Raw genomic sequence first — 16,617 nt, 5'->3', positions numbered from 1 at the left:
TGGTATCAATGAGCCTACTGGCATTAGTCTGGTGCATTTGGTTGTTGGATGCACGTTTCAACTTTGAAGGGTAGGCAACATTCAAAGTTTTTTTTAATTAAAAAAAAAGTCATTGAATCAAAATCAAAAGAACGACTTACTTATACCTAGTATACTATTGTGGCATTCTCGGCTTAATAATACGACAGATCTCTTCCATCAAGGTTATCGGATTTATTGATCCATGTCTTTTAAATTTCATCTAACAGCTCATCTATTTTGATCCCTTAAAAGTTGTAATAATTTTTGGCCGCCTGTTTTGACCCCTTAAAAGCTATAATAATTTTTTACAGTTGGATAAAATTTGAAAGGTCCGTATCACTTGATCCAATGGCCTTAGTGATAATACAATTCCAAAATCATTAAATTAGGGTTTTGAGATTTTCCAGACCTGTGCCAAAATAAAAATTGCAAACCTTGACCTTCTTTAGTGAAGCTTTTCGATTCATTCCATAAAATGAACCGTAGGACTGAAATGTTTTGAGCCCCTGTGCACAAGACAGAAGTAGCACAAGTGAATCACACAACGATGAATAGTTGACAACTAGTTATACAATTGTTTCTTTCAACTATATGACAACTATCTATACAATTGTTCTTTTCAACTATACCGTTACCCATATTATAATCAGGACGAATTTATATAAAAGACATCTATTGAACTAATAGATGCACGTAAATGATTTATTTCACTATCAAATAAACATAAAAACCAGACACAAAATAAAACGAAGTCCATGAGTTTACCAAACTACAACATCGTCTAATACATCCGACTTAATAATTTACCAAACTACAGCATTGTCTAATACATCCGACTTAATTTCTTAATCACTAGTTTAAACAACAAGATCCATTGATTTGTTTCACTAATTAATCACTTGGAAGCACCTGCAGCTCTCAATCTGGCCATAATAATCTTTGCAACCTCAGCCAACTTGTCAGTCTCCGGCATAACATCCTTCACAGCAGGATCTGCACTGAACTTCTCAGCCCATTTGACCAGCCCTGGGATCTTTGCTTCGTCCAGAAATTTGACCCCATTCATTTTCTCTGTGACTCTGAGCCACCCCAAGAAGCACCCGAATGCAATGTCCAGGTACCCAATTTTGTCTCCACTGAAGAAGTCCTTGCCTTTGCTGGTCTTTTGAAAGGCTTCCTCCATTTGAGCCAGCCCTTCTGCAACTTGCTCGACTGCTGCCTTCCTTGCCTCGTCTTCTTGAGCGGCACCAATGCCTCTCAGCGACGGAAACCACTGCACCCATTTGAATCCGTTACTTGATTAAACGAATAAATGTGCACCGACGTGTACAGTAGTGCACTATACCAAATGTTTTTCGACAAAAATTTGCACGTCTCATGTTGTATATCTCTTTTCTTTTTCTTTTTTTCTATTTCCCTAATCACACTCACGATGTAACGAGAAATAAAAAAACAGTGGTATAAAAAATAATTCATAGGACTCTCTCTCTTTGTTTCATTTCAACTAAACTATTACCACTCAATACCATTTCTACACCACTTAGTACTACGGTCTAGTGGTATTCCTCTGCACTTGTAAGTGAAAGGTGTTAGGTTCGAATCTCGCCAAAAGCGAGTTTGAACCATATTATTGCTAACCTATTGTGAGCTTACCCCCTTCCCTTTAGGGTAGATAATATAGTTTGTTTAAACAAACAAAAAAAACCATTTCTACAAAAGATATTCAACAATATCTACCAAAGTGAACATATTTTAGGGCTTGTTCGGGAAATTCTTTTGTACAAGTAAGAATGCAGATATGCTTTTGTGTTTCTAAAAAAAGTAATTAGAATCCCCACATTTTTTTTCAACTTGTTTAGATTAAACAGTATTTTTTTTTTTTTTTACAAAATTTGATTAAGAAGCTTTGATCAATTGCCAACTCAACAATTTTCTACTTATTTAATATATATATATATATATATATATATATATATATATATATATCTACTTAAACTAGATAACAACTAATTTCCTACAATTTATGAATTTTAAATTCGTATTTAAAACTCACAGTACATTTGAAAATAAACAAACCAACTTTTAGTACGTTTAGAATTTAAATGTACCAAGAAACAAAATGTACTAGAAATCCAAATATTACCTAAAATTAAATGTACCAATATTATAGATAATCAAACACACCTACAATTTGACCAAAATAAAAACGCATCTATTATAAAATTGTAGAAAAAAAATGTTCAATCAAATTCTTAAAAGAAACAAATGTTTAATCAACGAAATTGAAAAACGAGGTGCCTATATCAAAACGTCCCTTTCTAAAAACACTATTAATCATTCTATAAGCAATTCCAAACAGATGTTATTTGAGCCATATTAAGGAGATAGACCATCAACAAACCCCTTTAAACATATTTTATTAAGTAATGGAAAAACAATAGAAAAGAAACAAAGAGCAACATAATTCCTCACATTTAACTGGTTAATCCAAACAAAATTTAATAAATTAACGAAATTAGCCTACAAAAATTAAAAATTAAGGACACGAACAAAAACCGTGCACTTACCTTCTCATCGACGTAGGCAGCCCAAAATCTTGCAGTAGCGCGATCCAACGGGTCAGAAGGGAGAATCGACGGGCCTGAGGCCCAAACCTCATCGATGTACTCCACAATGATGAGAGACTCACAGACGGGCTTATCACCATGAATGAGAACTGGGATTTTCTTGTGGACTGGATTGGACTGGAGAAGAAGCTGGCTTTTGGGTGCGAACGTCTCCTCAAGAAGCTCATATTCCACTGACTTGATATTGAGCGCGATCCGAGCCCTCATCACGTATGGGCTCGGCCACGCTCCCAAAACCTTTACGTCGCTCTTCGCCATGATCAATGATTCAGATTCTCTATCAAACTCAGAAAGCTCTCGAAATGCAAATGCAAAATCTGTGTTTTGGGGTTCCTGTTATTTATGAATGTGCATGAAAGGTGAAAGCTGAAGGAGGATTTATGAGGAGGTTTGGATAATGGGTGTGAACGTAATGACAATAGGTGTGGCAGTGGGGTAAGGTTTGAAACGTAGGAAAAAAGAAATTTAATGCCCTGTGTTCCGAGTCCATAATTCGTGCACTATGTGGTTGGAAAGAGACTTGCATGTACTTTTCAAGACGATGATGAAGTGTTCCGAGTCAATAATACGATGGGAATGTTAAAACACATAACATTGGGTATTATTTACTAACGATGCTATCAAGTCTGGACAGTTGAGAGAAACTTAATACAATCGAGAGCTAAGTTGACAATGAATCGAACCTATTATTTGCTGTCACGTCCTTTAACTTACCCGCTTGAGATGTCGTGATCTGTTTGCGGTACCGTATATGAACAGTGTTTCAGGTTCAGCGTTTTCAACTTGAACCTAGTTTTGGTTCGTCTTTGTGTTCAGATAGGGAATAGGATGTTGTTGGTGTGTCGTGCGGCGGAGATTGGAGCACGTATGAGCAAATTTGAAGTGTGTAGGCTTTGGAACAGCGTGGCTTACATGGCATTCAGTCATTTGTGCTTCGCGGGTACTTTTCTTGTTCGTACGTGTGAACACATTTGAAGTCTGTAGGCCTTGAACTGTAGGCGCATGGTCTTATTCTGCCACCAGATTGCGTGCATTCTTTTCCACAATACACCTTTTACAGTCTCTGACATCACTCCTAGGAGACGGAAATGGATCTTTTTCGGATCTCTTCTTTCTAATCTATCAAATTTGAAAATTTAAACTGTTGAAATTTGATCCAACTATTAAAGTTATTATAATTTTTAAAGTAGATCTCTGTTTGTAACGGTTGAATCAAATTTCAATGATCCGAATCTCCGAACTTGGTAGATTAGGAGAAAGGTTCCCTTCCCTAGGAGACAGGAGGACGGAGCTGAGAGCCGTGAAGGTGAGTGACAGTTGTATATGAAGATGCTACTTCTGGAAAAGTAGAGCAGAAGCACCAGTGGTCTAGTGGTAGAATAGTACCCTGCCACGGTACAGACCCGGGTTCGATTCCCGGCTGGTGCATATGTTTTTTAAATTTTGAATAAACTGAGTTGCTAGCCTCAATGACGGATCTAGCCCCTTTTTCGACTTATTGGAGATAAAATTTCTCACTAAGGTTTGAAATGTAGTAAATTCATGACGACTGAGCCCCCATTGGGGATGCTCTTATTACTTGCTGTGTGTGAAGCTTTCAGAATTCACAAGCATATAGAAAATGGAATTCGAAATTCCAGGATCTCTTCAAAGTTGCTTCTTTTGTATTGATTTGTTGCTTTCCTTTGGAAGCATACAAGTAACAGAAGAAATCTTTGCAAAAACAGTCACGTTACAGCTCTATCGGGGTTCAAAGCAATGGCATGACTTGTTGAGACCAGAAACTCTCTCGGGGCAGCCCGACATTTGCAAATTCTTCCAACTTCCGAGTCTTTCATTCTCACTCGGTCTCTTTGGTCTTACGTTGGCCCTTGAAGCGGTTGTATCAGCTTAACCCTTTTCTTTGCTCATTTTCCGGAATGCAAGCACTTTTGCATCTTCTCTGCTTTTACACCCTCCGACTCTACCAAGACTGCTGCACCCAGTCAAACTAGTTAAGATCAGAAGAGTGCCGACATAACACTTCTAAGCTGCATCCAACGGTTTCATGCCAAATCATGAAAGAAGAAAAATTCACACATACCAGGAGGGGTGTGTTTACACAGCATTTGGGCAGTGATGAAATCCAACAGATGAACTTTTGAGTGAAATAGCCATCTTGAGATTGCTTGGATCTGTTTACGGGACATCTTATTCCTTAGGGCCTGGCTTCGTCCATCTTTGATTTCATATCAAACGTTCGATAGCCAGGTACATACGTAGGTCCCTGGGTAACAAAGAGTTGTAGCTCACAACGTGCACAGATAGATTCATCTTGTAAAAGGAAAATGTCTAGAAATGATGCCATTAAGAACTTACTACCATTTCAACATTATCATTTCAGAAAGGCTGTGCAATATCCTTGGATCTCCAAGAGAGCAGTTCAGCTAGTTTTTTCATTCTTGGGCTTTGCCAACAAGACAATTCTCTATAATTTCGTCGCAAAGATCTAGAGTAATGTCCATGTTCCCTTCTTCATAGTTCATATCGACAAAAACGTTGTATGCTTCTCTATCTGCAACCGCACCATGTCTCCGCATTTCTTCAAATAGTTCCCTTGCCTCCGCAAATTTCCTTCTCTTGAAAAAACCCTTAATAAGTGCACTGTAACAACTTGCCGTCGGAATAAATCCCTTTCCTGCCATTTCTTTATGCAAAAACCAAGCCTCTTTCATATTCCTTGCCTTAGAATGCCCTTTTATCAAAATGTTATAGGTGTTGCTATCAGGAATCACCCCACAAGCACACATGCTCCTATAAATTTCCGCTGTAGTACGCATATTATTTCTAATGCAGTACTGCTTCATGAGAGAATTGTAGGTTGCCGCATTAGGCACTATACCCTTCTCCAACATCCACTTAAGTAGCCTCTCAGCATCTTCCACCATTCCTGACATACAAAATCCATTCATAAGCACATTGAATGTAACAACTGTAGGTTGAAGCCCTCTATCGAGCATCTCACGCAGGACCTTCTGAGCCTTAGCCATATCCCTCATCTTACAATATGCATCCATCAGAGTGGTACAAGTAATAGTGTCAGGACAGGGCCCTGCACCCTCCATTTGTTCCACCAATTTTTCTGCCTCCACTATGTTTCCCAACTTACAAAGGCCGTTAACAATTGAGTTGTAAGTGAAGACATTAAGTTGAAGGCCCTTCCTGCACACCTCATGAAGAAGTTCATTTGCTACATCTACCTCCCCTCTTTTACAAAGGCCATCAGCCAATGCCGTATAAGTGACAACATTTGGGGTAAGCCCCATATTAACCATCTGGTTGTGAAGCGAAAACGCCTCTTTCATCTCGCCTGTTTTGCAATAACCATCAATAAGGGCTGTATAAGTAACTTCATCTGGTTCTAATCCTCTGCTAACCATTTCATGGAAGAGCTTATCTGCTTCTGTCATCTTCCCTATTTGACAAAATCCATGAATAATAGCAGTATATGTAATATAATCAGGGATTATTTTCCTATCCCGCATTTCGTCAAATAGCCTATATGCAGCAGGAATATTACCCAACTTACAGAATCCATCAATTAGAGTAGTGTAGACGACATTACCAGGAAGTACTCCCAGAACCATCATCTCCCTCAGTAACCCTTCTGCTTCAGATAGTTTACCTGTTTTACACAGAAAGAGTATTATGCCGTTATATGTATAGGAATTTTGCTTCAATCCTTTTATTTTCATTTCCTCTATGAGCTTCAAAACCTTCTGCAGTTCTCCAACATAACAATATCTGCTGATTAAAGTACTATAACTTACAACATCAGGTACACAGCCCCTCAACTCCATTTGCAGGAGTAAATGGTGGGCCTCTTTTATTTTCCCTAATCGACAAAGACAATGAATGATAATATTGTATGATGTGGTGTTCCAATGAATACCCACTTCAGGGTATTCGATGAAGAATTTTATTGCCATCTCAATCCCATCAAAGGTGTTTGATAGCCGAGTAAGAAATAAATTACAGGAATCAACAGAGATAACCAACCCATAGCTCAACAATTTCTCAAAAAGCTTTCTTGCTTCATTGAGCATCTCAGTTTCAACAAGGACCCGGAAGAAAACATCAAACACATGGGTATCTGAACCCCAATCCTTGTAAGTGTATATCAACCGATCAGAAAAGTGAGCGAATGAAAGACCAACATCTAACTTGGGTTTTGCCCAAAAATTATGAATGAGCTCATGCGCTGTTTTAAGATCCTTTGATGCTGCAGCAATTTGTACAACGACACAACAGGCTTCTAATGATGGGTCCTTTCGTAAGCATGCCCAGTCAAAGAAATCCAGAACTAGTTTATAGTCATTCTTAATATTCATGAGAACCCAAATAAGATGGTCAGACCTGAAATTAGATTCATAAGGCTTCAGAATACTGCGAAAAGGCTCAGAGCAGCGAAGCTTAATTGTGGTGGAGATGCGATGTACAAGTTCGGCATCTTTGATGGTAGGTTTCTTGGGTGAATAGTCAGGAAAAGGCCTTGTATCTTTTGATCCTAAAGAAATTCCATGACTTAAAAACCTCCTAAAGACGAATAGAGAAGAATTTACAGCAATATTTAAGCGGGGACGATGACAGGAGATCTGAAAACAATAGACTGACAAAATGGCGCACCTCTTCATGTCTATCAGAGGAACCCATCAAGAAAAATTTTGGGGACCCATTTCTATTAATGCAGCAGCTCTCCTCCATTTAGAAGAACCAAAGCAACGAGGTTGCTTCATCACATGACCTGTAAAGTAACCATTAAACACAAACACTCAACGTATAAAAACTTTGTAAAGTATACTGCCTATACACCAAAGCATACATTTCTTAATCAACCTTCTTCCAATCCTCTATATATACTGCTGGAATATGAATACACAGCGGTACGAAAGTAGAACACTTGCATGGCAAACGCTTGCAATTTTGTATTTGAACAATGAACAAATTCTGTTTGCAAAACCAATAAAACCATTCAAGTTGCTACTATTTACATTGATTCTGAAACTAATAAAACTTTCTAAAATTAATCACACTCACACCCACAATCTGTCACCAACTAAAACAAATTAAAAGTGGTTCACGCATTCTATCAAACACTTGGCAAGCAATCAATAAAAAGTACTTAAAACCGAAAAATAAAATGCAACAAGGTGACAAAGAGTGACAAGCTTTCGAAGCTGGGAAACATGAGAGGTGTTACCTTAAAAGCGATTGACTGTGAAAAGCTCGAAAGCTTCGAACTTCCAAAAACTTGTTTCGGGAGGATGGCTGTTGCCGGTAGGTATCTCGAGTTTCATTCGGCCTCCACTCTCCTCCTCCCGCGGAAGAGCACAGGCGTTTTAGCGAGAGAGACAATGCTGGATAAAGATATTTTATTGGGCCTATATGTTTGGGTTAAGTAAATGGCACCAATGAATGGTAATTACAAAAAGACTTGGCCCGGGCCCAAAATGATAAGAGAGTTTATACAGCTAGTTGTTGTGTGTTTCAACATGAGCAAAAGATGGGTGTAGAAATCCTTTACATCGGAGTTGATGGTTGTCATTTGAAATCTGAGATGCTTTTAAAAGTTGTCATTCAACGGCTCGACGAATTATCTTTGTGGGCATTGAGTAAGGTATCTGCTAGCGTCATTCCTTTGGACTATGTGTTGTTATGGGCATTTTTTTTATAAACTCACTCGGCATATTTTGACATCTATCGACATGTTGGCTCAAAAACTATTACCATAAGTCGCCTTCCTCAATTGAAAGTTATTGGTATTTGTCGACAGCCGTGCAATATGACTTGGCAAATGATCTCAGGCCTACCAAGGCTTGATAAAATGTCAATTTTCTCTAATTGTATACGGGAGGTCTCAAGTTTGGCTAACTTGAATGGCAAGTTTAATACCTAAATATTGTGGCAAAGTCATTGAATTAACTTTGATTCTGGCCCTTTTACTCTTAGGGTAGAATATCATCGTACCAAAAATAAAAACATGTAGACAAATAATATCTTGTGATAAACTCATAATATCGTCACTATAACGTCCTGATTGAATGTAAGTTATCTCCATGATGAGTTCACCATCTCACATGTAAAGTCCCACATGTTAGATGCCTTCAGTTTTTTCTAGCAAACAAAGGTCTGCCTATGTCTCAAGCCAAAGCGTTGGAAAGAATTATTCTTCACCGTCTAAGTTGACTTCAGTTCTAATCAGGTCATTTAATATTCTCAAACTATTTATTTAAAAATCAAGTTTGTGCTGGATCTGATTATAGTCAGTAACAAAATGATAAATAAATATGGGGAAAATTTTTGGCACAAAAAAAAAAAAAAAAAGAACACCTTAATTGAAGCAGTGCTTGGTGGAATATGCGCATGAATTGTTGAGGGGGATTATAATTAATGAATGATTACAAGTTTAATGTGAAATTTCTTTTTAATTAGTTACAACACCTTAACAATTTGGTTTATTTATTTAGTTCTAAGTAATATTTTATACTAATTTATATTTAAAAAAAGAAAAGAAAAGAAACATGTGAATCCGAAACACAATGGTAAAAAGTCGTATCCATTAGGGTAACTCACCACTCGTCATTAACAATTTGAATTTGGATACCCTACCAACAGAACTATGCCCCAGTTACACATATTATTGGAGATTAATTAAGATTAAAATTCGTTATCAACAAATAATGTCGATGATGATGATTAAATAATTGGAAAGTTCAATAAATGAAGGAAAGATCATCATTGCTTCATTTTCAATCCCCATTTTTTTCATTCCATAAAATTATGCTTTTGATCTCTTTTCCTGATTTGGGACTGAAAGTGGTGGTGGTAGGAATATATACTTATTGCTCCAATCAAAAAGTTGAGTTTGTGAATGGAAATTCAAAAAATATATAGAAAGCTGGGGCTTCGCTTGTTTTGGGGACGAAAGGGTATGGTAGGTAGGTAGCCGTATTGGGATCTCAAACACACAAAAAATCCATATTCTGTTTCAGAATGTTTTCAAAAGAGTTAAAATTGATTTCAGACGCTTAATGCGGTGTTTGACGTAAAAACAAAAATTGTTTTTGAATTCTAAAAACTATTCTTGATATTTTTTATAAAGTGTTTTCAACATAAGTGATTGATACGAGAAGCAAGTCAATAGTTATTCACTTATAAGCAAGTCGACCAAGGAAATGGTTATTAACTTATTACTTCATGTCTTGATTAATTAAAAATTATTGTTCAAGATCTCTTGCGGAGTCTCTTAAAATAATGGACGTGACTCGATGTATAGATACGAATTATATATTTTTTTATGTACGTGGTATCAGATGCATGCATGGATAAATAGTGAAAAATGTGCAGCCCCTTCAGCAGGCAAAAAGATATAAACTTGTGTTCTTATATATAACCAAAAGGATGATTCGAGGAGTGTAAAACTTGCTTGGTAATATATGTTGGGAATTGAAACTAAACAAAATCCCAAGAGATTTATAAAGAGGGAGATAATCAATTCAATGCTAGGCAGGGGGAACAAAGGCATCTGCTAGTAGGGAAAAGAGAATCAAACAAGATCAAAAGCGAGCTAGTATTCTAGTTTAAGTGGTTATGAGCATTTATTTTTGTATTTAAGGTATTGAGTTCGATTATGTACTTTTTCCGCTTCGCTATGAATAAAGAAAATAAAACAAAAACAAAAAACAAGCTATTGCCAGCCAAAAATTGAAAGTGTTGATGAGATCACAAACTACATGCTCCTTTACCATCAGCAAAATATTAATATTTGTATCATCGCACCTGATCGTCTAGCATACTATTTGTTGAATATATATTAGGGTAATTAGATGTCAGTTAAGATGATACAAGTAGTTTTATTTATCGAAAAACCCCCGCCCCAAAAGTGTGACCTCTCTAAGCTTTCTTCTTCCACTTCATAATATATATATACACACACACACACCAAGGCCTCACTTCACACACTTCACACCTTATCATTTTCTCCTCTCCAAACTCACAACAATATGAAGTTTAGCTCTCCTTCAACATCAACTCTCTCCATCATCTTCCTCTCCACCTTCCTCCTCCAACTCACCTTCATCTCCTCCCAAATCTGCCAAAGATCCTGCGGCAAACTCCCCCTCAAGTTCCCATTCGGCACCGACCCCGGCTGCGGCGACCCGGGCTTCAACCCCCACGTGTCATGCAGCCAGGGAAACCCTATCTTCACAACCCACACCGGATCCTACCCCATCACCAACATAGACTACACAAAGAAAGTTATGTACATCTCAGACCCCTCCATGTCAACATGTTCATGCAACCAACAATCCAAAGGTTTTTCCCTAGACTGGGACGCACCCTTCAGTTTCCAAGACGACAACGTTTTTGCCCTACTCGACTGCTCGCTTTCCAACTCTCCAGTCTTCCAGCAAAACTCCCTATATACAGACCAAAAAAACAACTCTAAAGTGTCCCTATGTGACAACCAAGGTGCTCCGATTTGCAGCTTCTTGTACTCGTGCCAGGCGATCAGCACGATCAACCTCCCGATATCCACGTGTTGCGTTTACACGCCGGTGGATCTCGGGCCGGCTTTCGAGATGGATTTGGAGAAGCTGCAGTGCAGTTCTTACTCAGGGTTTTACAGCTTCAACGAACATGAGTCTGACCCAAATAGTTGGAACTACGGGATTGCCCTCAAGTACAAGTTCAGTGTGAACAACGAGTATCCGGATTCGTGTGTTAATTGTGAGAGGAGTAATGGGGTTTGTGGGTATTATGGTAATTACAACTCGTTTATATGTAATTGTCCGAATGGGATCAACACTACCAATGATTGCTTTTTTGGAGCTTCTTATAACTATGGTTCAAGGCTTCGATCGTCGCAGATTGGTACGTCTTCATTCTCTCCTTTTTCCTTTATGTGGTTTTGTGTTTCATTTTTTTATTCACACTCGGAGGAAAGAACAGGAAGTCCACTATTGTAGTCAACTTAGTTATGCTTAAGTCTATGTTTAATTTTTTATTTATCTTTTTTTTGCAGGGACTTGGTTAATCTATTGCTTGGCTTGGCTATTGGTTTTGGTATTGTAGCTTGTGAAATTTCATGGATGAATTTTAGAGTTCTAATCAAATGCAAGTTAGAGGTTTGACCTTTCCATAAATCATATGAAGTATATTGAGATTAAACTTTTTTTTGTTATAAAATGTTGAGGTTTCTCCCCAATATTCGTAACAATACTAGGTTAAGTCAGTTAATTTAGACAATGTGCCACTACGCCTGTCCGACATTTCCATAAATCATATGAAGCATGTTGAGATTAAACTTTTTTTTGTTATAAAATGTTGAGGTTTCTCCCCAATATTCGTAACAATACTGGGTTAAGTCAGTTAATTTAGGCAATGTGCCACTACGCCTGTCCTCTTGCCCTGATATCGTATAAAAAATAAAATAAAGAACTCAAAAACCCAAAGGAATTGGCATATAAGAAAGAAGGTCAGGGAATTTGGTTCCTTCTTTTTGTAGCACCATCACCACTAAGAAAGAATAAACTTTCATTACAAAGGCTCTTTCTGTATCAACACTTTACAGATAAGCTCCAGAATGCAATCCACTGTTCCATCACCATATATGGTTAGCTAGATTCTAAAGAACAGAACAGTAACTTTCTCCATCTAGCTTCTTTACAATTGTAAAGACGGTAAATGAGGGACCGAGAAAGCAAAATAGGTGTGAAATTTTTGACAGAGTTAACCCCCACCGGATATTTACAGCGGTATACTGTGACTGCAAAACTTGTTTCTCTGTATTCTTCTTTTCACATTCTCTACACTGTAAGCAAAAAAATGTTCGATCAATGCATCATTCCTGGTCATCGCATATTGCAGCACCGGGGTTTCCCTTGTTGCAATTTGTCCCACATGCATATCATTTGTCTCGGAGATTGGTAATGCGCGGTGTAATAGTCGTTGATGCACCCAAACTGGCAGAACTTCCAGCTATGCACATACTCCACCGGTTTAGATTTGTTGAATTGCTCTACCCACATTCCCATGCTCACATCTTCCATCTTGAACAACTGCACAACACATATGAATTTAACGATATGGAGACCTGCACACGGACTACACATGCGAACAAGGAAAAAACAGTATTTTCATCACATACTCGCAATTTGTGCTTTTCAAACTCGGATACGAGGGACTTTGCTATGTCAGAGGAGATTATGTATCCTGGACCATTTGCATAGGGTGGATAATCTTCTTCTGGCCATTCCTGGAGCTCACCAAGGAAGAAAATGAAGGATGAGAGATTGTTCATGACACAACCCATATATCAATTCTATATGAATGTGAACTAAAAAGTGACAACATTAAACTACATATTGACTGCCAGAAGCTAAATAGTAAATACTATCTAATTCTTATCACCAGTCACAATCGCATACGTCATCATATGTGATGAGGCAAATGACAATTAGGTAGATAAGAAAACCGAATGATATATTCACGATAAAAGCTAGAGTTTGGTACAAATACTAAGGCTGTCAAATTTCTAAATAGTGGTTCCTCTATCTCCTTTTTTAAGTAAAAATTTGTTCCTCCATCTCTTGATTGCTACAAAGTACAAACACATCATCTCTAAACACCTTGAAGTAAAAAATATTACTCTAATCCAAAGCATCAACACTCAACTAAGAGGCGTCACAAACAGAATTTACCAGAAAACATGAGGCAAAAGATCAAAGCTAAGCGTTAGAAGAAAAACTAGTAAAAATAAAAAATCAAAAGTTGTATGCATTGCCCTTAAAATCAGATAAGAGAATGTTAATCGGACGTATACAACTTGAGAAAATCAGAATTACCCAATGATTTAGAGAAGACCAGAAAGGACTTATAAACAGTATAAGATGTATATCAATCTCAAGTTTGTGTACATTGTCTTTTAGAATCATTGGAGAAGAGCAGAATAATGCATACCTCATACGTCACTGCCCATTTACCATGGCGAAGAGGCTTGTGGTGGTAGTTCATATTTCCAATATAGAAGCTTTTATATCCACGAACTTTCCGTGCTTCCTTGAGCACAGCATCCACCCTGATAAATGTGTCATCATCGCACTTCATGATATACCTTGCAGGCACCGTGCGAACCTGTAAACAACCACATACATCGATGTTAAGTATTATCCACAAGGTAATAATAAGTATAAGACAATTGAAGTCTTGTTATGAAGCTTACCCCATATTCGCAGATTGCAACAGTCTTCAATACTACCAGATCATAGTTATCCATATAAGGAACTATAACAATGTCCCCAAAATAATCTACTTCTTTCATTAGTTCCATATTCACTTCCTTTCTTCCATGCTGTCAAAATATAATTCCGAATACTGTAAATAATTGACATAGAACTAATGCACGAGTGGTTTATCAAAGCACAAAACACAAATTCTACATTCCTTACCAGTGCTACAAAAAAACGAGCCACAACACGCGAAGATTTGATTAATTTATGCTGCATCCAAGACTTTCTCACAGCCATACGCTCTGCAAAATGGTTCCCAGCGGACAGAATGCCAATGAACAACTCTACATGCCCGTAGGGAAGAAATGGAGCTTTCCACTTAGTCACCATTTCGAGGTGCATCTGGGGTGAAAAACTAGGATGTGATGTGGGCAAGGAGGCTGCAAGCACAGAGTGCACATCAATGTCTCCATTTACAGAGAGTCCGGTAGCATCCTCAAGAACAAATCCCTGTCACCCACGAATAAAATTTTACGATATTCCGCATTCCTTACAGTATAGGCCGATATCACAACAAAAGGGTACTCACCGTGCGATAAGGGAAAGCAGTAACATGCCTCCCATCGACATTGATATGGAAACCTTCCAAACCAGCACTTACGGTAAGAACAAACAGCTTTCCCTCTGCAAAAGGGTATGGCCAGTCTATGGTCACCTTCTTCGTTCGTCCAATCAGCCTGTTCAACCACCATGTGGCCTTTGATTCTTCCGTCTTATTGTCATCATCACGAATCCACTTCTCACATTTCACCTGTCCATCAACTTCGCAAAACAAAAGAATCAGAAAAAGCATACAAACTCACCAAGGTTACATGAAACTCTTCAAAGCTTCACTTAGAAAAAGGACATTGCTAATAATTCGAAAAAGAAACACAATATGGCATCGGAACATTGAATAATCGAATCACAACCGCTTTATTTAGATTAGCTAGACACATCTAATAAAATATACTATTTACCTACCAAACTAGCATTTAGTTAAATGCAGCACAAAGACCCCTATTTCTCAATTCATTAAGCAACGCAATTAGAACACAATGAAGCCACCTACCAGTATCTTCATCAGCCAGGGACCTCCAACCCTCGCAGCGGAGTGCCGAGCCCCATTGCATCCGGTAACAAGTGTTCTGCTCGATCACCGGCTTCCCACTCCAATCCCCCTTCAACCTCGGATTGAAATGCAGTATCCTCGGCGGGTCCTCCCCCTCCACATTCTTCAAACCCTGCAACTCCATCATAAACTGCGAGACCATCACCGCCTCGTCTCCCTCCTTCAACACCGCAATCTTCGGATCGTACTCCGAGTGGGCCCACCTCGGCGTGCCCACCACCGTTATGTGAGACCCCAGAGTCATCCCGCAGGGAAGAACCATGACCCGTTTCCGGGACTCGAATTCCGACCCGGACAGCAAAAACGAGTACGGGCACGGCTCAGAGCGGTTCTCGGGCTTGGTCTTCAGGTCAGACTCGAGCCTTCCGGCCTCGAGCTCCGCCCAGAGCTTCTTCCCAGCTACCCAAGCGCTCTTGGCGGTTCTATGAAGCTCGGAGACTTGGTCCTTACTGACATTGCCGCCGAACAGAGTGTCCTCGAACACCAAGCCGGAAACTTTCTTGACCTCCCGCATTTGCCGCTGGGGTGTCCGGTTCGGCGAGCCGCCGGCGACCCGAAACGCATCCTCCGCCGGCCTACTCGGGGCGTCCCTCTCGCCCATTTCCTCCTCGCTCTCGAGCCAAAACGTCCTGGGAAATGCGTCCTCCAGCGTCTCGAACAGCCCGTCGTCCAAACCCGAAGACTCAAACCCGGATTTCAAAACGTGGGGGATTTCGAAGCTGATCAGGAGCAGGTAGACGATCACTGCCCCAATAAAAACCTGAATCATTCTGAGTCGACTCGGCGGCAGCAACGAGTCGAACTTGCCTCGCTTCATCTGGGTACTTTATTCCCGCAATGCCCCTCAAAGTTTCTGCTTGTTTCGGACAATGGGCATAGAACGATCACTGTATCAGTGGGTTTGCTCTGCTGCCCCTGCTTCCTGCAAACCCTAGATTCGAAGAAATTGGGGAAAATCACAGGTTAATTCGCACTCACAGTGACAGAGTTAAAGCTTACAGAGTTAAAGCTTGAATTTATTTTCATAAATATGCAGATGTAGATTTTTAAATAATATTTTTCAGAGAGAAAGCTTGAATTTTTCAGACATTTGTCCTTGGCAAATTTGACGCCTTTCAATTTCTATGCCGTAAAGGGAAACCAAATATTATTTGTTTTCACACGCTCCACTATTGTAACGGCGCCGTTTTGCGTAACTAGCTTCCAAAATAATTCCGCGGTGGCGTCGGCACGTGGTTAGAGTATTTTTTTGGTAATTAATTTATTATTTATCGTAATTTTTTAACTGAATATATTCATTACTCAAATTTTGTAATGAAGAAAGAATACGATGAGGTGGTTCATACTCAAGACATATTCTTCAACTCTTGGTCAATTTTTCTTCTCTTTTTGAGATTTGTTCCTATTGTATAATAAAAATGTAAAATAAAAAAAAAACAATATTAAAAGGAGGTTAATATAAAATAAAAAGTAAACCGTCATTTAGCACTAAGGTTTAGGAGTATTTATATTTATTTGTGAGTGAGAA

At 38.8% G+C, this 16,617-nt stretch overlaps 4 protein-coding genes and 1 non-coding gene across 7 annotated transcripts; 2 read left to right on the top strand and 3 right to left on the bottom strand.

Moving 5' to 3' along the window:
• Positions 1–709: 709 nt before the first annotated feature.
• LOC137737536 (glutathione S-transferase U17-like) lies at positions 710–3,044 on the bottom strand. The gene is made up of 2 exons (XM_068477050.1): positions 2,589–3,044; positions 710–1,294 (listed from the first exon to the last, which is right to left on the bottom strand). Exons 1-2 carry the CDS (start codon positions 2,904–2,906, stop codon positions 917–919), a joined length of 696 nt encoding a protein of 231 aa, XP_068333151.1. The 5' UTR covers positions 2,907–3,044; the 3' UTR covers positions 710–916.
• Positions 3,045–4,005: 961 nt separating this feature from the next.
• TRNAG-GCC (transfer RNA glycine (anticodon GCC)) lies at positions 4,006–4,076 on the top strand. Its single transcript has one exon. It is a non-coding gene; the product is annotated as a tRNA-Gly (tRNA).
• Positions 4,077–4,313: 237 nt separating this feature from the next.
• Positions 4,314–8,006, bottom strand: LOC137738319 (pentatricopeptide repeat-containing protein At1g05670, mitochondrial-like). 3 transcript variants are annotated; one of them, XR_011068886.1, is made up of 4 exons: positions 7,888–8,006; positions 5,007–7,431; positions 4,732–4,914; positions 4,314–4,620 (listed from the first exon to the last, which is right to left on the bottom strand). XR_011068886.1 is itself a non-coding variant. In XM_068477957.1 (2 exons), the coding sequence occupies exon 2, from the start codon at positions 7,319–7,321 to the stop codon at positions 5,084–5,086; it is 2,238 nt and encodes a 745-aa protein (XP_068334058.1). In that variant the 5' UTR covers positions 7,322–7,431; positions 7,888–8,006; the 3' UTR covers positions 4,922–5,083. The 3 variants fall into 3 exon arrangements, 1 of the variants encoding a protein (XP_068334058.1); XR_011068887.1 differs by having other exon boundaries at positions 5,010–7,431; XM_068477957.1 differs by lacking the exons at positions 4,314–4,620; positions 4,732–4,914 and having other exon boundaries at positions 4,922–7,431.
• Positions 8,007–10,675: 2,669 nt separating this feature from the next.
• LOC137736447 (uncharacterized) lies at positions 10,676–11,966 on the top strand. Its single transcript, XM_068475712.1, has 2 exons — positions 10,676–11,561; positions 11,713–11,966. Exons 1-2 carry the CDS (start codon positions 10,691–10,693, stop codon positions 11,760–11,762), a joined length of 921 nt encoding a protein of 306 aa, XP_068331813.1. The 5' UTR covers positions 10,676–10,690; the 3' UTR covers positions 11,763–11,966.
• A 163-nt stretch (positions 11,967–12,129) lies between these two features.
• On the bottom strand, positions 12,130–16,204 carry LOC137737742 (hydroxyproline O-galactosyltransferase GALT6-like). Its single transcript, XM_068477294.1, has 7 exons — positions 15,030–16,204; positions 14,508–14,740; positions 14,138–14,428; positions 13,912–14,040; positions 13,650–13,823; positions 12,838–12,945; positions 12,130–12,748 (listed from the first exon to the last, which is right to left on the bottom strand). Exons 1-7 carry the CDS (start codon positions 15,904–15,906, stop codon positions 12,542–12,544), a joined length of 2,019 nt encoding a protein of 672 aa, XP_068333395.1. The 5' UTR covers positions 15,907–16,204; the 3' UTR covers positions 12,130–12,541.
• Positions 16,205–16,617: the final 413 nt, after the last annotated feature.

The sequence above is a fragment of the Pyrus communis genome, chromosome 6 (assembly GCF_963583255.1).
Source record: "Pyrus communis chromosome 6, drPyrComm1.1, whole genome shotgun sequence".
Taxonomy (NCBI): Eukaryota; Viridiplantae; Streptophyta; class Magnoliopsida; order Rosales; family Rosaceae; genus Pyrus; species Pyrus communis.
This window is presented reverse-complemented; position numbering and strand designations above follow the sequence as displayed.